The sequence below is a fragment of the Denticeps clupeoides genome, chromosome 10, assembly GCF_900700375.1.
Source record: "Denticeps clupeoides chromosome 10, fDenClu1.1, whole genome shotgun sequence".
Lineage (NCBI taxonomy): Eukaryota > Metazoa > Chordata > Actinopteri > Clupeiformes > Denticipitidae > Denticeps > Denticeps clupeoides.
The window spans coordinates 20,362,412-20,386,976 of NC_041716.1; the positions used below are offsets into that span (position 1 = coordinate 20,362,412).

General features: G+C 41.4%; 1 protein-coding gene across 5 annotated transcripts in view; it reads left to right on the forward strand.

Moving 5' to 3' along the window:
• The first annotated feature begins 2,752 nt into the window (after window positions 1-2,752).
• Window positions 2,753-24,565, forward strand: part of cntn3a.2 (contactin 3a, tandem duplicate 2) — a 37,756-nt gene continuing 15,943 nt past the window's right edge. Inside the window, exons 1-11 of one of the 5 annotated variants that reach the window (XM_028993411.1) lie at window positions 2,753-2,916; window positions 6,497-6,634; window positions 7,264-7,396; window positions 17,067-17,242; window positions 18,090-18,182; window positions 18,316-18,519; window positions 20,068-20,170; window positions 20,681-20,865; window positions 21,403-21,539; window positions 21,909-22,038; window positions 23,360-23,510. In XM_028993411.1, the coding sequence (XP_028849244.1) occupies window positions 6,580-6,634; window positions 7,264-7,396; window positions 17,067-17,242; window positions 18,090-18,182; window positions 18,316-18,519; window positions 20,068-20,170; window positions 20,681-20,865; window positions 21,403-21,539; window positions 21,909-22,038; window positions 23,360-23,510 (1,367 nt within the window). In that variant the 5' untranslated portion in view covers window positions 2,753-2,916; window positions 6,497-6,579. Of the gene's footprint in view, window positions 2,917-6,496; window positions 6,635-7,263; window positions 7,397-15,922; window positions 16,085-17,066; window positions 17,243-18,089; window positions 18,183-18,315; window positions 18,520-20,067; window positions 20,171-20,680; window positions 20,866-21,402; window positions 21,540-21,908; window positions 22,039-23,359; window positions 23,511-24,565 lie in introns of those variants that run through there. The other 4 variants (XM_028993412.1, XM_028993414.1, XM_028993416.1 and 1 more) reach the window with 4 other exon arrangements.

The following is a 24,565-nucleotide window of genomic DNA, read 5'->3' on the forward strand; positions in this document are numbered from 1 at the left end:
TGGGACTGATCAGTTTTCTCTTGTTCATTTGCAGTGGAGTGAGCGTGCCCTCCATTTCTGCGGTGGTGGGGGGATGATTTGGGCAGCACGAGATTATATTTATTCCAATTTTATGTGAGTTTTTTTTGTGTATGTAATCTTTGCAACACTGTTACCTAGTCTGTGGATTTTACACATGAGCACACACACACACACACAAATACAAATACACACACAAATTCCTTCCTCTACACTAGCTATTACAATACAGTAGTCAATTTGGGTGTCTTCAGGAGGCCGGGTAAAATATTCCTCAAGGCAGCTTTTCACAACAAGCTCTGCCAATACAGTACATGAATAAATTACCAAGATAATTAAAGGAAATGTCAAAGCAAGGCAGGAGAGAATGTTATTAATGATGCCCTCACCGTGTTAAAGTATCCTGGGCTGGCGTGAACATGATTAATGTGTGCTTAATGGTGCTGAGGAAGACTACGGCTCTGGCTTTAATAAAGAGAGCTTATTTCATGTGATCTGTCTCTGTTATTGACCCTTTCCTCTGCACCTCAAGGAGAGAAGTTTGACCTTTGAAAAGATCATCTAATCTTTAGAACTTGTTTGAAGATTAAAGGTTTAAAGAAAGATTTTTTACAAAACAACACACATTGCTGTCTGAGATCTCTCACCATGTACATCATATAAGCCAGTTGAAAACACGAAATACTCACTCACTCTCCTTTATGCTGCTGTGGGTCATCTTAGGACACACACAAACACACAGAGACACACACCATCCTCTTTCACTCTCACGCCTACAGACAATTGAGAGTCACTATTATAGTTAAACCAATGCTAGGTTTAACCAGGGATGTAATAAATTATTGATATGGTGATGGCTGTAAGATTACATTTGCAGGTTTTAAACTGAGTTACTGCTAATGTGTCCCTGGGCTGCTTCTGTGAGACTGTAACTAGTAATTGTACTCTGTTTAATCTATAACTAATGCACTAAAAGTAATTTGACCACTGTGCCACAATAAATTCATTACCTTTTGGTCGGTTTCTTTTGAAACTGTATTTAGAGCTTATTTTGTATAAGTCCTTGCTTATTACAAGAGAGTCCTTACACTCTTTTGATGATGGGTGGCCTTGGTGGAGCTCTGGAAGATGCTTTATGATCATCTCTGAAGGGGATAAAGAGCTGCACAATTTCTTTTGGCAGAAGACATAGCTTGCTTGAATGGGTTCTGTCTGTGCATCTGTAACAATGAATAATGTGTCCTATTTTACAAAGACTTAATTTGAAATTAATCATTAATATATGTGACCTATATCAGGAAAAAGACGGCCCACTGCTGGAAGTTATAAAATGAGCAGGTTACAAAACATTAAAATGTGTTCCCATTAAAATCTCAAAAATAACTGAACTTCACTTCAGTAGACACACCTAGAGATTTCAAATTTGCAGAACATATTTTCTCTCTCTTCCCTCTGGTTGGGGTATTACCCTAAGAAGGGAGCGCAGGTCCATGAAGTGAGCTAACAACCCTCATGTCAAACCTGCCATCATCGCCTCTGAGAAAGACACTCAACACGGTCTTGCTCCTGGGGGACACACACCCTGTGATTAAGCGATGGGAATTGCTCTGCCTTCACACCCATACTACTGTAATGTCTAATTTTGTGCCTTAGATAACACACAATGCATCACATTCCTCAGTTGTTCCAGATGAGAATGTACCTCAACCGTTTTCGCTTCTCTTAACTGACTGTGTGTTGCTTTTAGAACCAATTCTGAGGATCTTTGACTGGCTTTTCGGTGTCTTTTACAAGTTCTTTGTGACACAGCACATACATATAAGCAAGTGCTTATCAGTCAAACAAAATTGTAACAGAAATTCGTCTCCAAGCTGTGAAAGACAGTGCCAACAACTGTTAAATGATGAAGTATCTTGATGGCCACAAAAGGTTCATCTTCATCCTCCTGTTAACCCCATCAGGAACCACATGTACACGATTAAACCATTTTATTCAGAATCGATTTATGTTTATTTATCATGAAGAGGTGTTACATAAGCAGAATATTGTCCTTTTTTTCTTGGTGCAATGTTTTTCCCAGGTAAGTGAGACAGACGCATCCAACCATTGACATGATTTAAACAAAAATGATTAATCAGAGCAGGAAACCTTCTTCCCTTGCTCTGTAGTCCAGTTCTGATGTTCAAGTGTCCCTCATAAGAGCTTTAGGTGGTGAAGCGGGGGTCAGTATGGGCCTCCAGATTGGTCTGCAGACTCATTCTCTACAAGGTTCTGGCCCCTTTTTATTAGAACATTAACAGCAATATAAACTACAGTAGCTAGTCTACTGGATTGGATAACCAGGACTGGAAAACGGTGAGCATCAGCCGCCCATGACGGTGTCACCAGTTCTCTGGTTTTCCTGCCTTGGACCACTTTTGTATTGTAGTGTTCTGAGCACTGCAAACAAGACTCTTTACATTAGACACTGCAGTTTTGCGGGGTAGGATCCAGCTGCCTAACCCTTGCCCATCAGCAAAAAGTTCAATAGCCACCCGGCCACTACCAGGTGACAGTATAATTCTCTTCGTTTTTTGTCATTATCGAATGAATAATATGATCATTATTACTGTAACTCTTTTGAGATACGTGCATATTTCTTTAAGCGTAGTTGTCGGTCGGATGATGGCGCCGTTGCTCGGTTCCCCTCCCTCCCTCCCTCCCTCCCTCGCTCACCCAGCGGAATGTAAATCCGCGGGCGAACAGCGGCTCTTTCGGCGGCCGAGACAGGAGAGGGGTTGTGCTGGAAGAGGAGAGAAGAGAGGAGAGGAGGAGAGGAGACGCGCATGGATGATGGGAGCGGAGCCGCAACTTGCTCGAGGTTCCATTTTTACGGAGAACGGGAAAATCCGCGGCTGGGTAAATCCTCCGTGCGCGCCCGTGTGCTTTTGTGTCGCGATTGTTTAATTGCAGGACCGTGTTGGCCAGGGGTGGTGCAGTGGTCCAGCGTTGCGTGCAAGAATCGAGAAGGTTCTGTCGTAATCTGGAAGGTTCTATCACCTGCCTTTTCAAACTTCGGAGTGTTGCGGCTGTCCCTCCGATCTCCGACTCGGCTGCTGTCCGTGGTGCTGCAGAGGAGAACCATCATTCCCTCGGGGGCAAATAAGCCCATGGGCCTAGAAGACCTGCTGATCTGGTGCTGGTTATGAAGGAACTTCAAGTTTCCAGCTGTAGCTGAAATTTGTGTGGGTGGTGACTCCATTTTCCTGGAGAGATTGGGGGTGAAGAGCGGTTTAAATGATTGCCTGTTATGTCTCCTGAAGACTCCTGAAAGATAAAAGGGTCTAAATGCAATAATTGCAGATTACAAGATGTTTTCTCCTAAGTGGAAAGCGCAGCGTTACTCATGTAGTCTTCTCCTGTTGAATGGTGGGGTTACGCAGGTGCATGGGCCAGAACGATTCCCAGAGAAACGATTCGGCCATAACCTCCAAACGCCATACATAGAACTTGCCATCTTACATTGTTTCATACATGAATACGTTGGAAGCAATGTAGAACCTCCTTGTTGGATGACCCTGAGCTGGGTAAGCTTTGGAGGAAAAGTGATGTTGCTGGGTTTATAATCTCAAAGGGAAGGGTTCCAATGGTGCTCTGGTTTCCAGGGGTGGAAAATTAGACTAGTGACAGTGGTATGGAGTAAAAACCTACTCAAATTAGACTGGCAGCAAATGCATCTTGAATTCAACCTTACCAACCTTACCCTGCAACGTTACCAACACGTCTTAGGAGGGAAATAGAAAATAGAAAAATGAATTCCTCCCTCTTTCATTTTCATTGTCTTTAAGGTAAAAAAAGAGAAGTCACGCAGCGGGGGGTTTGGCTCTTGGCTCTTGGCATTAATTACTTTGTGCATGCACAGGAGGTGCACATGGAGGCCGGTGATGGAGTGAAACCATGGCGGTGATGGAGCCCTCATCCCCGGTGCATCCTGCCCTGCCATGCTGCCATTTTCTTTTGCCCTTTGGATGTTCTGCTTTGGTACCTGCAGAGGCCACTCTTTCTGAGGATGAGGGGGTGGTTCCCATTATTAATGTGTGTCACTCATCCCCCCCTGGGATTTATCTGTGTCAGGCGCCTGGCATATTAGTCATGGCACACACGCACCCCGGATGTTCAGGTGTGGACACCAGGCTGCCGCGTGGCTTGCCAGGCTAAAAATGGATTTCCTCTGCATCTGTTGTGCCCCTTAATGTTAAATAGATGCCGTGTACGTTCCCTCAGTGCCCCACCTAAATATCGAAGTGAATACAGATGCAACATCTGTTCTGAGCTAGATTGCTCTTGACAGTGTTGTAATTGAGAATATCAGTCAGCCTGACCATCAGGACAAAAGCTGCTCTCCTCCCCACCACAAACACACACACACACACACCGAGCTCCCCTTAGTGTCATTGGAAACCTCTCCATTCTTCACTACCAGTAAATGATGTGTAATCTGTTTTTGTCCAATTTATTCCGGTCGTTTAATCCAAAACTGGTTAATTAATGTGGGGCGGTGACATTTCCGAGAATCTAGTATACTCACAAACACATACACTTGTTTTCATAATTGTGAGGGGCGTTTTGATGCAGTGTTAAGGCAGCACAGAAGCTTTTTAGGGTGTTTTTTACAATTACATAAATAATTACATTTGAAGCTGAGTGTTGGAGTGTGTGTGCTGCCAATTTTGCCTTAAAATTATTTTTTTTAGCAGAGCATGATTTGGGGCAATACAAAGCCAATTCTACAAAGCTATTTTGTGAGGCAGTTTTGTGTCAGTCAAACTAACTGACTGATGTCCAGATCCTCAGAAACTAGCTCCTGGGCTTAAGTCGCTCTGAAAAGTGGACCTGGTGAGGCATCGAAGCGGTAATGGCGCTGCCTGGTCATGCTCGGGTGCTCTTCTCATTGATGATTAAGTGATGATCTGCCTGGGTTTCTGCAGCACAACTGTCTTCGTCTGCAACCTCCAAGTTGTTTTGGGAGTATTTGGACTTTTAGTGCCTCTTGGTCTATTTCATTTAGAATTTCCCAAAAAAGTAAACTTTTGAAGTGTGTGTGGTGTGTGTGTGTGTGTGTGTGTGTGTGTGTTTGTGAATATATACACACACAAATGTATATATATAAATAACTTCTTGTTTTTATACAACTGTTCTGTATTGTCGCTTTATTGGCACTGCACTTTTTAATTTACTCTCAGACTTGCCTCTGTTGCACAGAATGTATTTATTTATTTAGTTGTTTGTTTGTTTCTTTGATTGTTTTGAATGTTCAATCTTAGGTCTGGTTTCTGAAACTTTCAAAGATGTAGATAATTATCGATACTGATATTGATTAGAGCATGATATCATATCATGTTGTTTATCTTGTAAGTCTCCTCTTATCATCATTGTTAACCAAAGGACCATAGTAGTCATGTCCTGACCCTCAACTGAGTTCCTTGTGCATCCATCTTGGCCCCTAGGAGGTGGAATGAACTTCCCCTCGATGTCAGAACAGCACAGTCGCTGAGTATTTTCAGACAGCATCTTAAGACCTTCATCTTTAGAGAATACTTAGACTAACTTGTAACTTCCTTATAGTCTGACTTATTCAAGGAAAACCTACAACAGAGTGAATAAAATAATTGTATTCATAGGTCCTAGTGAACCAGAAGGGACAAATTCATTGATGGTGACATGAAAGCGTGTTGTAAGTTGCTCTGGATAAGGGCGTCTGCCAAATGTAAGAGATCCTCCAATGTAAATGTACATGAGAGACAGATGTTCCTGTTCCTGTCACTGTTTTCTGTAGTAATATATTTGACCATTACATTTTAATCATCGTATAATGTATGTATGGGATATGCATCGTACAGATAAGGCACAATATTTTTCTTATCTGAATACAATTTACTTCCTATTTCCCAATGAGTTTCCTCCTGCTCTTTCAACTTATTTCCTGCTTTAATTCTCATTTATTCAGTTTTACCCTGTTATGTTTCTTCAGTTCCCATCCTTTTAGTTTATGTCACACCATATGAGTAAAGTGGTTGTAGATGTGGGAGTAGTAGTGCTCACATCCAGTAAGTTTTTGTATTTTACTACTGTACAGCTCTGTGCAATTTAAAGTTGTGAAAATTCTATCTGGATTCATCTGCCAAACTTCAGTTCATTAATTGTCATCTTAATAACCAAGGCTGTCTCGACAGAGTACACGAGAGTAGAAATACTTATTCAGGATGATAGATCTGAAGCTTATTTTGTTGAAAGTTGATAAATGATGATCTTTCCTTGGCTGGAGAACTATCCATTCATTAAAGCTATTAATTTAGTCAGTAAAGACATCAGAAAATGAATGAAGAAAAGTAACATAATTATTTTATGACAGTTGCTTGATGTGTTTATTATAGCTATTATTACTATTATGTAGTTATTGTCATTTGTAAATAAATCCCATCATTTTTCTTTACCACAGATTGAGATTGGATACTCCCAGGGAAAAAAGGGCTCCATCACAACTTATTGGATGAAAGTCTTACTTGCCTTTGGCAGCTGAAGATGATGTTTCTATGGAAACAGTTTTTGCTGCTATCAATCACAGAATATCTTACAGGTAAAATCGGCTTGAATGTGAATCCTTATATTTTTTGTTCAAGTAATCAAAATATCAAATTCTAACCTGACTCAAATAATTCTGTAAATATATTCATACATAGAATGTACATGTGTGAATATATACACACACAAATACTGTATGTATGCATGACTATTTCGTTGAATTTAACTTGTTTCCATTCTTTAGAAGTTTTAACTATACACGGATGTGCACTGGAAAATGAGTGAAAGATTTGTTTTGCAGCTTGGACTGTGGAAAATTCAATTAAGCTGCTCAGTCGTACTGAAAATGAATTGTATTGTTTGTGTGGGGTGCGGGCACTTCCACTGCTACACACTTTGGTATGAAATGAAAATAGTGTTTCACAGAAGGCAACTGCTGCATGGTGTGTGAACCGGGCACCACATGAGTTATCAGTTTCATGACCACTGCTGACCCAATCATATTGCTATGTACTATTCACACTGATGTAGTACTGGGATATTGTTGTGATAAGAGTGAGAAGCACATTTTTACACGTCAGTGTCACTCAAACCGAACATCTAAATAAGGTTCAGATTTGATTGTATGTCTTTAATAAGGTGCATTGCAAGTGATGATGAAATGATTATCATCTGTCCACTCAGACTGCTTGGATTTTAAATCCTTCCATGGGCCTCAGTGGAGGATGGAGACCAGTGATTTGATTATCCCTGTGGACTCTGTGACAGAAGCCACCCTCACCTGTGATGCCAAGGGACTCCCCCCTCCACAATACAGGTAGGCTCCTGAGGGCAACACCCAGCAGCAACTCTTTTTTTGTTACATGTGCTATTGTTAATGTTTGATCCTAGAAGACAAGTACATGTACATGATGTAGGACATGATGTGAGGCGTAAGATCACATTTGATAAAATTATGAGGTAACAAATTTGAGTGCACAGCATATTCATAATTGCATAGTCAATTATTACATCTTATCCATCTCAGTACAAAGGTTTGCTGTTTGTTACTAGTACATAGAAAATCATGTACAACTTAACTGAAATGTTTGATGATCCTGATCCGAGTCATATTTTTGTTAGGGATTGATGCAGGGCAGGAAATAAAGGACGCAACTGCGCGGTTAACAAACAGGGGATTGAGTTTACTTACACTCAAATAATCAACATACAGAAAGAGGGAAACATGTTTCATCAATGACAGGACATGGACATGACACATTTACATATGTAGACACAGATGAAAACATTCAAACATTCAGACAATTAGACACACACAATACCCCGATTCGGAACTGGGAAAGAAGTAATAATTAATGTGCATTTTAACAGTACACCATTGTAATTCTTTGAGCATATTTCTTATAAATATTGACTGCTGTATGACTTTGCAGTATGGACATAAAAAGGGAATTGTTCTTGACCTGTGTCAATTGAGAGATGTGGACAGAGGTCAAGAATATTACAGAATGAAAGAGATAGATCACAGATTTTTGACTTCCGAAATAAAGGAAAGGGTTTAGCTATAAAAATCTTAATCTGCCTACCAATGTCCCCAGCACTTGGGGCTATGGACCAAATACCACAGGGGGGTGTCTAATAAGGAGACTTACATGGTCAGTTTTTTAAGCCTCGCATTTAACAATTTGGTGAATATTATGGCAGGGATTTGTGGACAAGGGAAATATTATATTTTATACTGGGTGTAGTTTCTTTAACAAAAACATGCAATATAAAAACTAATACCATTATTAGAAAAATATATTTACATAAACGTGCAACATCTGGTGTTTGTGTCTGTGTGTGTGGGAGTGACATGTATTTTATCAGTTCATTGGTGTGATCTGTTGGCACATATCTGGCACTGCCACTCAGTCTCCTTTCTGCATTTTCCACATGTGTACAGTCTACACAGCATTGCATGATTAAGGCTGCATGGTTTTTCTTGCACTGGAAGGTCACCTGACACTTGGCCCTTTTCCCTGGGTGTGGTGTGGCAGGTTGTTGCCAAAGCAACTGCTCCTTGTCCACCATCCTTTCTTGTGTAAACCGCTTAGCAAGCTCGGTGGCAAGCTGCATCAGGAATCCCCCTTCTCTCCTTTGGTCCGGTGCATGCCTGATACAGCATGTGAGCATTCATTGCTGCCATGTCAATCATGTTGTAAAACACAGGGGTGGTAGTAGCCTAGGGGTAACACACTTGCCTATGAACCAGAAGACCTGGGTTCAAGTCCCGCTTACTACCATTGTGTCCCTGAGCAAGACACTTAACCCTAAATTGCTCCAGGGGGACTGTCCCTGTAACTACTGATTGTAAGTCGCTCTGGATAAGGGTGTCTGATAAATGCTGTAAATGTAAAATGAAATGAAAATGCAAATATAATAATTAACAGCGACTGGCCATCGCTGTGTTCCTGCAAGTACAATGTACCGTCGAACCTTCTGGTCCATAATGTCCACGCCACACTTCATGGTGTTGTAGTCAGTGACTGTGTTTGGCTTCCTCTTTTGGTTATCCCCAATCTTCTTTCTGAGTCTTCTAGCCAATGTCCCCAGCACTTGGGGCTATGGACTCCATTGCTGATTTATACAGCAAAAGGCAATAGAGTGGTGGAAGGCTGCTGCTGTGCCAGGACTTGTATGGACAGCTCAGTGCCAGGTAGAACTGCAACAGAGAAATTGCAGCAGATTTACCTGTGCAAACTGTTACAAACTCACTTGCACCAATTGCAGGGATGATGGTCTGTGAGTTTGAAACACCCATTTTTTTTATAAATAAAACAGACTTGTGATTCCGTATAGTTTGTGAATGTGTGTCTTTCATATTTGCAGGTCAGTCAGTGTGTGAGATATTTTGTATAGATATGGCAGACTTTTATGAAGCTTCCCATACACAGAGGTTTGGTCATACACAGATGTTTGGTCAGGCACAGAGGTTTGGCCTGCCTTGGATTTGAGTAAAAAAATGCAAATTTGCCAGGCCTCACAGGTAATGGGTTCTTCAGGTAATGGGGTGATGGGGAGTGACACATTACAATGGGCCAACCATTTACAAATGAATAGAAGCAATTGTCGGTGATTGAGTTCTTAGTTTCAAATCATGGGGTCATTTGGCCTACCTCTTGTAGGGCTGAGGGGGTCAGAAAAACCTGGGAGTTCTAGTGTTCAGGCAGCGGCACACCCACAGGTTGGAATAAAAGACAGGGGGTCAGAGCCTGAAGTGATTTTGCCATCTGCACATTTCAGATATGAATGCAGGCCTCTCTGCAGTCTGGGAACAGAAGAAATGTGAAGGGGAATTTCAATCTGACACCTGTTTTGTGGTGATAAGACTTTTATTATTCCACATTGTGAGCAATTATGAGAATACATACAGTATGGCAGAATGAGCTTCTTCTCTCAGCATAAGAAAGGATTCATATGTTCATGTGATCATAGTCTCTGCTGTTGCTGGTATTAGTAACACAGCCTCATATACATCAAGCTTTCTATAATGAGCATCAGTGTGTGTGTGCTGCAGAAGCTCTTCTGCTGGATGGCACCAGATGGCATAGTTTTTACCCCACATGTACATCAGTGAATCTTGGCCACCCATTACCCTGTCACCTGTAATAACTGCCCCTCTTCTGGTAGTTTTGGTAGGAGTTAATAATAACAGACACTTATATGACATGGTTATTCAAAGATGCTATCACCTTGTATCATATCCACTGGGGCAGTGGATAAGGAAACAGACCCGTAATCAGAAGGTTGCCAGTTCGAATCCCAACCCGCCAAGGTGCCACTGAGTAAAGTACTGCCGCCACAGATGGCTCCACTGAACACTAAGGGTGATGGTTAAATGCAGAGACCAAATTTCACTGTGTGCTGCATGTAACAAATAAATTGCTTTCACTTCACTTCTCACACATCAGCTCCAAGAACTGAATGCTCTTTGGTTGTCCCATTGAAAGGCATCACTGTAACGTGATACACAGCCTTATTCCCTTCGTTCAATGGTTTTAATGTTATGTCAGAACATCATACGAAGTGTTTGAAAGAAGCTACTTCCAGTTTGCAAACATTAGAATCAGAAGCAGAGCAATTAGCATTTTATTTCTCTGTGTTGTATCGCCTCCTTGGGAAGGTGGTGCAGGGAAGCTCTTTTTAGTGTTAATCTGGTGAATGATCTAACAGACTCCCTTCATCTCATCTGATACGCCTGTACAGCGCCGTGCAACAGCATCCCCCAAATATAGCTGTGATATTTAGATCAACATTTCTCTGCAGATGAACATGAACACCTCAAGAGAAAAGGAGGAGGAAGAAGAGGAAAGAACAGGAATATAAATGAGACGTTTTAGACATGTTTATTCAGTGACCAGTCAAAATGAGTGGTTACTAGTATATGGTGATTGTATATTGAATGTTTACATTTTTGTATTATAAAATAGATTAAATTATATGGTTTGCTCTTTTTGATTAACAGTGAATAGACATTAAATATTTTTAGACACCATTTTGTTAATATGTGCATTAAAATGAGTTAAAACAAGTTCAGTAATACATTCACTGTCTGTGAAGTAACTTTCATAACTATGTTTACATGAAATGAATTATTATTTAAGAAAAATGAATTATCATGTTAGTATAGTTAAACTTAAAACTAAGGGCTGTGAGGTAGGTTGGTGCAACTCCATGTTTGGCTTCGTAGGCAAACATCAGTATTTTGAATCTGATGCGTGCAGCTACTGGGAGGCAGTGGAGGGAACGTAGCAGAGGGGTGGAGTGGGAGAATTTTGGAAGGTTAAAGATCAAGACAATGTGCATTTTTTTTTATATACAGAACATACTAAATGTACAGAGCTGTACATTTGCACAGTTCTCCTCAACATGGTATTCATTTGCAAGCAGCTAAATAGTTTGTCTCTTCTTTTTTTTGTGATGTACTTGCCATCTGGAGAAACTGCAACTGATTGACACCTGTTGTACATACATCAGTCCTTAACTAGATTTCCCTCCTGTGCATGTATACTGGTCTGCTCAAATTGAGGTATAACTGTAGATCAACTACACTGGGACCATTTCCACCTTTGGTCCACCTTATGGGTTTTTTAATCTCAAAATATTTTCCTGCTTTTTGCATGCATAAAGTTCCAGAATTTGTATGTGCTGTAGTAAAGAATGTCTGTACAAAAAAAGTATTGTGACAAATTGCACAAGGAGGTAGGGACACGGGTTCTTTTTAGGTCAGCTAAATATAGATCACTAAAAGTACTTACATTTTCTACCTTGTTAGAAAATGTGGTCATTGAAATATAATTAATTTTTATTTAGTCTCTGAATGTGCTCCCCTAAAATGTAAACATGTCTGAAAAATTAAAGAAGGTGCTGGATAACGGCAAAGACACACACACACACACACACAGACACACATACACACACACACACACACATATATATATATATGTGTGTGTGTGTGTGTGTGTGTGTGTGTGTGTGTGTGTGTGTGTGTGTGTATATATATATATATATATTTTATTTTTTTTTTAGTTCTCTTATGTATTTAAGAAAGGAACTGAGAGCCTCTGAGGCAAATTAACACGTCTATAAAAAGCTATGTGGACAGCTAGAGGACGGAGGCAGCATGGAGTCTCCTGCTCTGCACACTTCACCATGTGATTCACATGACAGCGGCCGAGGGAATATGCATATCTAATCACTTCTGCGGAGCACTATGTCCCTCCTCGGCTCTGAAAGGGCATTCTTCCTCCCCCGAGCAAGGGAGGGAGAGACGCAAATGTTTAGCCTAACGTCACTGTCACTTGTCGAGCCCAGATTTTTTTTTTACGCTTTAGCTCCTGCTCCTGCCTTCAAGTGCAAATGGAGCTTTTTCCCTTCCCCACTGGCGATGGGAAGTTGAGTTGTCAGCGCACCGGAGCAAATTGCCCAGATACAGACACAAGGTTCATAAAACCACTGGTAGGCGGGTTTAAATTGCTGCTGCATGTGGTGCCATTGTAATGTGGCACCCTGAACTGTCACAATAATGATTCTATTTTTCATTTTTTGTTTTGCCTTCTTCTCCTTCTTTTCTTTAGCTCAAAAAAACAAGACTGAATATCGACTGGGAAGCTGAGCGACAAACCCCCGTCTCGTACGGTCACACTGCAGATATGAGCTAATCCTCAACAATGCTCACCGAGACAAGCCAGGATATTACTTAAGAGGGAACTCTGATTGCGCCGCAGTAGTAAATGAGTTCCTTAATTAATCCAGCGGGTTACATAACGTTCCGTTTACCCTCATCTCCTTCTTTTTGCTTGTTTGGGTCCCTGATTTGTGGAATTGAGGATTTAAATCAGCAGGCAGAACAGGGGGAGACTCATACATTTTTCATTTTGAATGCAGGCCGAGAGGCGAGCAGCATTCTGGTAACCTTGGTTGGCCGGAGTGGGGGTTTGAGGAGGGTGTTTCAGAGCCACTGGCTGAGTCCCTTTCCCAGGGTGGAACCAACAGGATGTGAGCCCACTATCATATCATATCATTGAGAAGGGGGGAGAGCAATTCACGCAAAGTTGATTGGAACGCCGGGGTCAGCTCCAGTTCACTCCGGGCGGAGTCTAGGTGATGGAGCTTGGAGAGCGGTGGGGGTGACGCCACTTTACACTGTGCTCCTTGCCGGGGGCCGTGGTGGTGGCAGCACCAGCTATTTGCCTGGTCAAGGACCCTTCATCAGGACAAATTATCCACTAGGTTATGTTTGCAGGCTTTCTGATATCGAAACCTTGCCGCCAATGCAGAGTCGCCACTTAACATTTGCATTTGTGGAGTGATAGTTGTGATTTTTTACAGAATGTGAGAGTGATTGCCATGAACACACTGAGACCACATGGAGGGCCCTTTGATCTTTTATGAAAGCTGCGTCGACTTGACATTATACAGCCAAAACACGATTAACACACAGCAAGTCAGTTTGTGTGGGTGGCGTAAGTTAACACTGTATGTCTTATCAGAGTGTGAAATTTGTGATGTTGAGGGATAGAAAACCAGCACTTTGCTGCTAGAAACACATAGCAGGTGTAGGAAGGAGTAATAATAACAATTCAGGATGTAAAATTCTCTACTGTCATTATCCATTAGCAGCTATAGGCAGTAATATAGGAAGTAAATGGGAACAAATACCCGTTTTAAGTAGTTTTGGGTGCCTTTAATTTACTATATTCCATTTTGTTGTTGGTTCCAAGTTGCCACTGAGCAAAGGACCGTCCCCACACACTGCTCCACGGGTGCCTGTCATGGCTGCAACCGCTCAACAAGGGGGATGGTTCAAAGCAGAGGACACATTTCGGTGTGTCACTGTGTGCTGTGCAGTGTTTCACAATGACAATTCACTTTCATTTCACTTTTTTAAAAGTCAGTGGTACATTATTAAATTGACTTTAATTGGACGTAAGCACCACAACACGACAGGAGTATTTTTTATTTACAGGTAGGGCCAGGAGGCATTTACAGCATTTATCAGACGCCCTTAACCAGAGCGACTTACAATCAGTAGTTACTGGGACAGTCCCCCTGTAACAACTTAGGGTTAAGTGTCTTGCTCAGGGACACAATGGTAGTACGTGGGTTTTGAACCTGGGTCTTCTGTTTCATAGAGTGTCTACTAGAGTGGCTACTTTAGTGAAGAATGTGTGCATGTGTGTCAATGAGTATGCTTTAATTTGTGCTGATAGTCCATCTGCAGGTTGGTCTTCTAGCATGTGTGGTCAAATTTGTGAAACTTTAGGACTAAGGAAGATTAAAGCCACCCTTCCACCGGGGACAGCCAACCAGAAGCAGACGAGGCCGAGGTTGGCAGCCATCTTGTTCAGCGGCCGCTCATCATGCGGTTTTATCCCTTGTTGCTGCAGCCGTTTTCCTTGTTTGATCCTTCGTCACATCTGCTTCTTTTCTGTCTGACCATCCTCTTGGATTTGCCCCTTTTGGATTATTGTTTGAACATGATGTTGCCGAACGATCATCCTTCCTATGACTATGTCTTAGCCAAGCTCTCTTCAGTTGCCAACCCATCTTACACCTGCCTCCTTCCACTATGACTATACCACAGACAATTCTACTTCCATGTCATGTGCTCCCTTACCGCCGCCGAGCGGTTTTCTGGAATCTCCTCCTCCACCAAGCGTTTGTGCTCCATCTCTCCCCCTCCCTCTGCTGACTCCCGTCACCCCAAGCGTCCCCATCCTGCAGCCGACAGTCCTCCTGCATCTCCTCCAAGTCCCAGAATGTCTCCCCATGACAGATGATTTGCTAGCACCATCCTACCTCACAGTCCTTATTACACCTCGCACTCCGAGCCTCCAGTACTGCTCGCCTGGTCCCTCCATCTCTGAAGGTAAAAGGAAGACACTCATGTAGACTCTTCTACATGAAAAGTCTTGGCCCCTCGGTGGTGGAATGAACTTCCCCTTGTGCTCAGAACAGCTCAGTTTTTCAAACGGCAGCTCAAGACCTTCCTCTTTAGAGAATATTTAGATTCACTTGTAACCTTCTTATTGTCTGACTTATGTATAGAAACTACAACAGAGTGAATAAAAAGATCGTGTTCATAGTTGGGAGTCCTAGTGAACCAGAATTGATCACTTCATTAATGGTAACATGAAAGCACGTTGTAAGTCGCTCTGGATAAGGGCGTCTGCCAAATGCCTTAAATGTAAATGTTAAATATCCCCAAAAGCTATAGCCCCTCGAAAAGGCACCCTGTGCTTTTTTTGTGTGTGTCTGTACTTTTTGTGCATTGAACAGTTTTTGGGTATCTGGCATTGATTTTCCTCTCCAGGCTCGGTTTCTGTGTTTCTGCATTATCATGACACACAGATTTCACTTGCCCACACAGCACAGCATCTGCTCCTGTGGCGCTCGGATGCGGTGCTGAAGCAGGGCAAGTCCACTGACAGCCCGTCAGAGCAAATGACTGCTGAGCAGAGCACCCCCAAATTAGCCCATCTCGTCTGCTCGCTGTAGCGCCTCGGACAATTGGCTGGCCACTGAACAGCACACACGCTAATTTGACCTCCCACGGTCTGTGAGAAAAACTTAATGAATGCTGCTTATGAGATGCAAAGAAGCCAGATTGATGATCCATCCTAGAAATAAAATGGTGATACAGCTGGTGTAAGAAAAAAAACATATATAATCATGATAAGATTGGATTTTTTATAAGTTCACATATATTTCATGGGTTCAGCATTGTTTGTAAATTTGTGAACTGTACATACCGGATATGTAGGTGCAGTAAAAATGTGAATTTGATGACTGTAGAATGTAGGTTCTCAAACTTATTCCACACTTGTTAGGAAGAAATTTTCATGCCCCAATTTCAATTTGGTGACATCATGTGCTGACAAACTGAATTATGAGTCTGTCACTTTGCATTGCTTGCAGCAGGAAGTTAAAGAGCATTTCCCTGACTACAGTAAATGAGCAGGTCAGTAATGTATCCGGTGTGAGTTCTTTGTTCCTCCGTGATAATGACTCAGGTTTTAAACATGACTTTGCCCCGGGTCCCTTGTGCCCCACCTGTCATGACGCTACTTTTGTTAGTTAAGGAAAGATGAAGGAAAAATGGTTGCAATGTGAGGCATGTGGTTAAAAATGTGGAAACATTGTTTGTGGCAAATGGAATGATGGTAATTCAGATTGCATCTTTTTGTGTCAGGTGAATAACAGGACTATCGGATAATATCGAATAATAGGACTAACGGATAATTTCCCCACCCCTCTCTTTCAGTCACTTTTAGCATATTAATGAATGGTAATGACCGATCCATGAAATGAAGTGTTGATTAATTAATAAAAAGTGTTGATTGGTCCTGCCAAACATTTTAATATGAGAAACGCATATATTAAAAACTATATAAGCAAATATATAAAACTTTTTATTGCATTCAGTTGATTGTGATTGGTGCTGTTGTGTGTTGTATTTTGAGATGTACTTTATGGTTTCCATATTAGTCTTTAATGTTGATCCAGCATTTTCTATGCTTTTTAGATTTGCTGTCCAGGCACCAGTTTAGTTTTTTATGTGGCAGACTAGCTCCCTTCAACATATATTCAGAACTTATACAATATAGATCAACAGTGACAGCACGCTGAAATAGAAATTACTGCATATTTGCAACCAGTTTAACAGAAATACCTGAGGTACTAGAAGTGCAGATGTTCTGTGTTCTCTGTGGTGCTTTGGATAGAGAGAGCAGTGAGTCAGGGAATTAGCTGCAGTTATTGAACCGATGCTACACTTTGGAAAAACTTCGATTCTCCATTTTGATGCTGCAGAAACATGCTTCTTGTGCCTAATTTCAATGTTTTAAATGTTCGATTTATGGTTATGTCCGGTCAATGGTTACAATGGTCAATACAGGAGATATGCTGTCTCATCTGCAAATGATTGTGTTCGGCCATCACAGGTGGTCATTGAACGGCACCCTGATTGATTTCCGGATGGACAGCCGGCGTCTACTGTCTGGAGGGAACCTGATCATTAGGAACCTGGACAGGAACCAGGACGCAGGGACATACCAGTGCACAGCCTTCAATACACAGGGAGCTGTTCTCAGCAGGAGAGCAAGCCTCAAGTTTGCATGTAAGTTGGCCAAGCCCCCCTCTGAGCATTTTCACCTCATTTCCTCAGTGTGAGGTGGCAGGCTGTTAACGGCACCAAGACATCAAAAGGCTGAAGAAATACGCTTGTTCCAACCAAACCGCACTTCTAGAAGTCTAATTTTATTTAATTCTCAAGAAATGCAATTAGCATGACATTTATAATGTTGACCTTGCAGCATTGAGATAAGAACTTGGAGATATTTTTTTAAGGGCACAATATATTTAAATTTATTTATCAGGCTTTGTATTCATTAATGAATATTGAACCATTTAGAGATCCTTTAATATCCTAACGTATTTATCCCTAAGGCAAATAAAACTGTTTTCCATTTTAAAAAAGTCAGTCTTAATTGAGTTTTTTAACCCATAAATGACCAGCATGGTGACATAAACAATAAACTACAAACATTTCCATAAGATACATTATTTGATGATTATTGTCAGAAGTTGGACACGTCTAACACAAACCATAAATTTATCATCAATACTGATACACACTAAACATTTCATTAGGAAGGCACCCTTAAATAATTAAAAAGTGTTAAATGTTGCTGCATGCATTGAGAAGGAAAAGGTAGAGACATCTGGTTATAAAAATGTAAAATTGAAAGCTAGGAGTCCATATTAAATAAAGGATTGTGTTAATTTACATTAAGATATATTTTTAATAGTTATAATTTTTTTGTCACTAGGATCAAATTTGTCAGTTTTTGTTTAGCTAAGCTATTTTAGACTGTTTTAAGGAATTGAAACAATAATGAAGTATTAAAAAAAATAAAATGTTTATACTAAGAGCAGCTTATAATAGATACTGTTTTGTTTCTTAGATTTGGAATTCCAAACACAGATGAGAAGTCCTGTTTCTGTCCGAGAAGGACAAGGTGTAGTGTTGCTCTGTGGAAAGCCAGCATATTCAGGAGGTGATTGTCTGCTGCTTATGAACTTATCAAACTGTATAGCTTTGTTTTTTGAAACCATAAAGGTCTTTATTTGGGTCTTTAATTGTTGTGCTAAGATCAGGAATTGGCTAAAAATTCCCCGTTTCTGTTCTAGACCTTACTTTTGCGTGGGTCTTCAATGAATACACTTACTTCGTCCAACAAGACAATCGGCGCTTTGTTTCTCAGGAGACTGGGAACCTGTACATTGCAAAAGTCGAACCGTCCGACGTGGGCAATTACACCTGCGTTGTGACCAACCGCGTCACCAGGGAGAAAGTCAACAGCTCCCCGACTCCTCTGGTCCTCAGGACAGATGGTAAGTTGCTCTAAGGGGTCACAGAAGTGTCCTGCACGTGGCTCCAAATAACTTCTTTGCTCAAGGACGCAAGGAGTCTCCCACCTTCTCCATCTCATAAAGCCGATGATGCCAGTGTCTGAAGTTAATTATAAACCAGTGGCCTATATACCAAAGCGGACAGCTGTGATGTGTGGACAGCTTTAAAGTTCATTGGAGCAATCAATGGTTTCCACCCATTCCATGTGATCCTAATGAAGGTTTTTTCGTTTTCATCATTTAATTTGAAAAGTGAAATGTTAACTCTTCAGCCCAAACCATGTACTGACTTTATAAATGATTTCAGATTTCTGTGAATCATTTTACATTTACAGCATTTAACAGACACCCTTATTCAGAGTATTATTTTTTTATTATTTTTAAGTATCAATGTCTGATCAGACAAAAACATCAACAAAAACAATGTCTATTAAATGTCTAATGTATATTTTGTGTAATGCATTTTTTTGCAGTGGTGAGTCCCGAACCATCAAGATGCCACTGAGCAAAGTACCGTCCCCACACACTGCTCCCCGGGTGCCAGTGGTGGCCTAGCGGTTAAGGAAGTGAGACAGCCATGAAAGGCGCCCCGGGAACAGTGTTTGGGGACAGTACAAAGGGACCTTGTTTGGTGAGCCTCCCACTGAGTATTTTCAGTTTCTCATTTCCTCAGTGTGAGGTAATAGGTTGTTGACACCACCAAGAAAACCCCTTTGCAGAGATCTTAGTACAGGTGTTCAGTTGGGGTCGTAGTGAATCAGAACTGATTACATTCACTGATGGTGACATGAAAGCATTTTGTAAATCGCTCTGGATAAAGGTGTCTGCTGAATGCCGTAAATGTAAATTGAAAACAGTTGCATTGACTAAGGACTCAATAAAACCGATGAAATTTAGACTGGTTCAGTATCTGGTGCATCAGTATATATGGGTTTGATCAACATTATTAGGACGCAAACGCTCTTACAAACATGGGGTGTTCATAAAATTGACAAAGGGCATCTGGGCCCTGACGTGTTCATGAAACTTGAATACATCAAACAAATAAGGAAAGACAGAAAAAGGACAAGACACATCAAGGATAGCCTTAAACTAATAATAATAATAATAATAATAATTACAATCAAGCAATCAGAGAGCACTAGACAGAACACAACACAAAACTCTGGTCTGGGAAACCGGGAATCGGAGTACTGGGAAATGTCAGGATCACCACAGTACTGTATATTGTGACATACATCAGGAATCCAGTTTCCTGATGTATGTCATACATTTGGAATCCAGTTATGAAAAGCAAACAACCTTTTCCGCAATATTTTTACTGACACAATTTACCTTTTTTTTTTTTTTTTACAAATTTTGACAGATGCACTAGGAGTTACTGAATGAAAAAAAGATGTGTGACACTGGTTCATGGGGTTTTACTTTAGTTTCAGCCATATCAAGATATAATGTCTCACACCGTTGCCTTGTTTACTTTATTCATATATGTCTACATCTGGAGAATCATTTGTGTCTTGGTTGTCTTAGGAGCCATGGGTGAATATGAGCCGAAAATAGAAGTTCATTTCCCTGACACTGTTCCAGCTGCAAAGGGATCCATTGTTACGTTGGAGTGTTTTGCTCTTGGCAAGTAAGTTGAATTTTTACGTTTTCAATCAGCACAGCTTTTTTTTTCTCTGAGGGATTCTCTGTCACTGGGCTGATCATCTGTTGCGGCTCAGCTCTCTGTGTCTTCCCAACGCCCTTCAAATCATGCCTGTCATACTCAGTTTGCAGAGGGCGTCATAAATAACCTTTCTTCAGAGTAATTTTTTGTGAATTAAATTGCATTGTATTCTTTTAAATTGACTTTGAATTTATTCACAGTTTCTCAGTGACATGAAATTGGAAAAGTTTTGTCAGGACAGTGGGAATGTGTGTCTGGGGAAAATGCAAATAGTAAATTGAAGTCAGAAAACAAATGTGAGGACATAAAGATGCCTTTGGAAAGACAGGACTAACGCTTGCTAAGCCAATGAGAGAAGCCAGTAGCTCTCTTGTCTTCTCTTCTCTTCTGTCCTCTCCTCTGTTAAACGAACAAGGCAGTGATATAGGAGAGATGTACTGAGTGACATTAACACTGCCGTTGTTACAAACGCAGCCCAGTGCCCCAGATAACCTGGAGACGAGCAAACGGCACCCCGTTCCCCAGCAAGGTGAAGATGAAGAACTCCAACGTTGTCCTTGAGATCCCCAGCTTCCAGCAGGAGGATGCAGGAGGCTATGACTGCCTTGCAGAAAATAAGATGGGAAAGAACGTTGCGAGGGGACGGCTCTTGTTCCATGGTAAGCTTTTCCTGCAGACCACCTGAGTGAGTCAGGTTTTCTGTGGCACTCAGTCAGTGTTTACGCAGCCTTTGTCTCAGTACGTTTGGCATTATTTCAGAAGCATTATTTCTTGGTTGGAGTGCTTTGCTGTAAAACAGCGTCTCTCGCGCTGATTCCATTAATGCGCACTTTGGATAAAATAAAAGTGAATGTGTCAGGGATCCATGTAGGGAAGGAAAGAAAGGACGCACAACTAACAAATAGGGGATGCACACACAGATGACACAAATGATGCATGCACAGAAATGGTGGAACAGCGACAGTGATAAAACATTGATGACTGAACACAGACATGACACAGTAGGATATATTTATATGCATAAACACAAAAATCAGGAAAACTCAGGTCCAGAACGCGGATCTGTGAACAGAGCAACCCACAAAGTCAGGTGTCTGACAGAATGACTGGGAAAGAACACAAAGTAGGCATTTAATTCAAACAATTTGAATGCATCAATGTTTTGTTTTGTTTTGTTTTGTTTTGTTTTTTGTCAGCAAAACCTCAGTGGATCCAGACGATGCGGGACAGTGCATTGGCTATTAATGAGAGGCTTTTTTGGGAGTGTAAGGCCAATGGTAAACCCAAACCCTCCTATAGCTGGCTGAAGAATGGAGAGCTTCTGGAAATGGGAGTAAGTGCGCAGTATGTTCAGCAAGAAGAGAAAAAATGTATTCATGACATTAAAATGAAATATGAAATATGATCATTTGATTGCATAGATAGATAGATAGATAGATAGATAGATAGATAGATAGATAGATAGATAGATAGATAGATAGATATGCTTTTTTATTGCTAGAATTTTTTTATTGTTTAGAGTGAGAAGGACATCAACCACATGTCAATTTGTGCTGCACCACTGCTGTGAAGCCCATCACTGATAGCTTTTTTGCAGCTTTGAAATGGAAGGCATTGTGCTTAATCCTGGCCTCTTGCCCTTCCGCGTAATGCATTTTTGTTGTGAATCGTGGATTGCCACAGCTCTCTTTGTCATTTCCAGGACAGAGTTCACATCGAGAATGGAGCCCTCTCAATAGCTGCGGTAAATCTGTCAGATGCCGGGATGTATCAGTGTGTGGCTGAAAATAAACACGGTGTTATTTATTTCAGCGCGGAGCTCGTGGTATTAGGTAAGACAGCTCTAATCGTACGCTCACATGAGCTATGTCTCCCATGGTCACTGATTCATGTTTGGGTGCAGAGTTGGAGGATGGCCAGGTCAATATCCCTGGTTTTATCATAGCCAGTCACCAACGCCATACAACTGCCACAACCTTATGGTTTGTGATACACTGGCTCATTAAGGCTCAATAGTGTATTCCTATTGTTTATAGTAACTTGTAACTTGTATGAAAGCCATGATATCCCCTAAACTAAATGCCGAGTCAGGGACTTGTGATTCTCTCCCTCTTCTTTGGCATTTTCTCTGTTCACAGTGTTGATCTCTGTTACTCTGAGTGCAAACTATCATATCCATTGCCAAGCTAAATATTTAAGATATGTCACAATTTCCTTAGTAAATCATTCTGTAACATTTGTTTCATTGAACTGAACTCAGATATTTCCAAAAATTGTAATGTAAAGTGTGAAACTATGTGTTTAAAACCAGAATGGTCTGATTCTAACTGAAGAAGTTTCCAAAATTCAGTTACATCCCAAATGCAGACCAACGTTAATTTTTTTTCTTCATCACAACAATCAGAGTGATTGGCTGTCAGAGCCAAGGAATACATTTCTGAGACATCTTGGATCACAGAAAGAAGTGCAAAGAGCGTTAAACCCACCAAGGGTCCACCGGGCCCATTGGAGGAGCGGCCTGGCAGACAAACAGAAAACAGTTGTGGGATGTTTGCACAGCTTTTCTAATCTTTTGGCACGGAAGAGGTTGTCCCAGTTAGGCTGGAGCAATTCAGGCTCCCCAAACTGAGCACTGGCCAGAGGCATCTATTCTAGGCCATGGCAATGAATTAATAGCTATAAATATCAACCCTGGTTCTGAGTGGATAAGGATGATATTTATTATTAAGGATGTATTTACATTTACAGCATTTATCAGACGCCCTTATCCAGAGCGAATTACAATCAGTAATTACAGGGACAGTCCCCCCTGGAGCAATTTAGGATTAAGTGTCTTGCTCAGGGACACAATGGTAGTAAGTGGGATTTGAACCTGGGTCTTCTGGTTCGTAGGCGAGTGTGTTACCCACTAGGCCACTACCACCCTGATAAAACATAATCAAAACAATAAACCAACTATAATAAATAAACTGTCATTTTAGAACTAAGAACTAATTATCAAACTACTTGTTGAAAAACTACAGGCCTTGGTACGGCCCAGTAGTAACACGTCCTCTGTGGCAGCAGTTGCCTCAGTTCCCTGCGAGCTTCACCCCTGCACAATTATTTTCTGTTTTTTTCATCACTTTTTTCTATCTGCTCTCTCCTCGGCAGCTTCGCCCCCAGACTTCTCCAAGAATCCGCTAAGAGCCCTGCTGAAAGCCAGGGCTGGCAGCATGGTCACGATGGAGTGCAAGCCCCAAGCCTATCCCCAAGCAATTAGCCTGTGGAAGAAGGGGAACGAGCCAGTGCAGACCAGCGAGAGGTAACAGCGAATGTTTCATCTCCCCGCCTGTTTACACACACTCCGCTGCCGCCGCCATCGCCGGCCAGTTAACAATTATCGACAGAGAGTGCGGCCGTCTCTATCAGAAACCAATGGGACCCAGATACACCATTCTACTGTCCAGTGAAGAATGGCCAGAAGTGGTCTTCCTGGAAGGGCTGCAGCCAAAAAGCCATTCCACTGAATAGTTCTCTGGTATGATATCTGGAACAGCCTAGAGGCAGAGTGTGCAAGCGTACCTACGAGAATTGATGCTGATTTGGAGGCAAAGGGTGGCCACACCAAATATTGTCACAACCACGGCTACACTGACACACTCCCATTGTCACTGTCACTTATCCAGAAACAGAAGAGGCAGAAAGGGCAAAGTTCAACAATGAGTATAACCCCACAGAAACACCCGGACACTGCAAACTCACGCGTCACGTTGTTGCAAGCCGTTCTTTCTGATTAAGCATACCCGACTGCCTGTCTCCCGACCTTTCTCTTTGGATTGCCCTTCGTGTTCTTCCTCTACAACAGCTCCACGGTAACCCCCCTTTGTCATGTTCTGACTTCCATCCCTCCCGAACAGTCTGGGGAGTTCCAGTGCGCTGTCAAGCACAGTCGCTCTCGCTCTCTTTTCCTGGCCAATCCAGGCATCGCTGCACAGCAAGCCCCAGTTCAGGTGTTTCTTCTCCAGCGTCCCACGCCATCACTAGTGCACCTCTGATCCAGACCGGTGACAAATATTTATCCGATTTAGATTCAGATCACACCTGCCTAAAGTTTTAACATATGTTAAAATCGTGTTTTCTTTTCTTTAGGTTGTCTTATGTATTATCAGATATAACACCTTTTTTTGTCATCAGCAAATTTCTCCATTTTACATTATGTGAACGTGGAATAAAAGTGGTCTTAAAATTAACCATTCTTCACCCATTGAAAACTGAGATATACATAAATCATATACATAAATTCCTTTGCATTCTCTCTCTATTGGTATAGAAAAAATTCATATAATTTTATGAAAGAAAACAAAATGTTAATCTAAT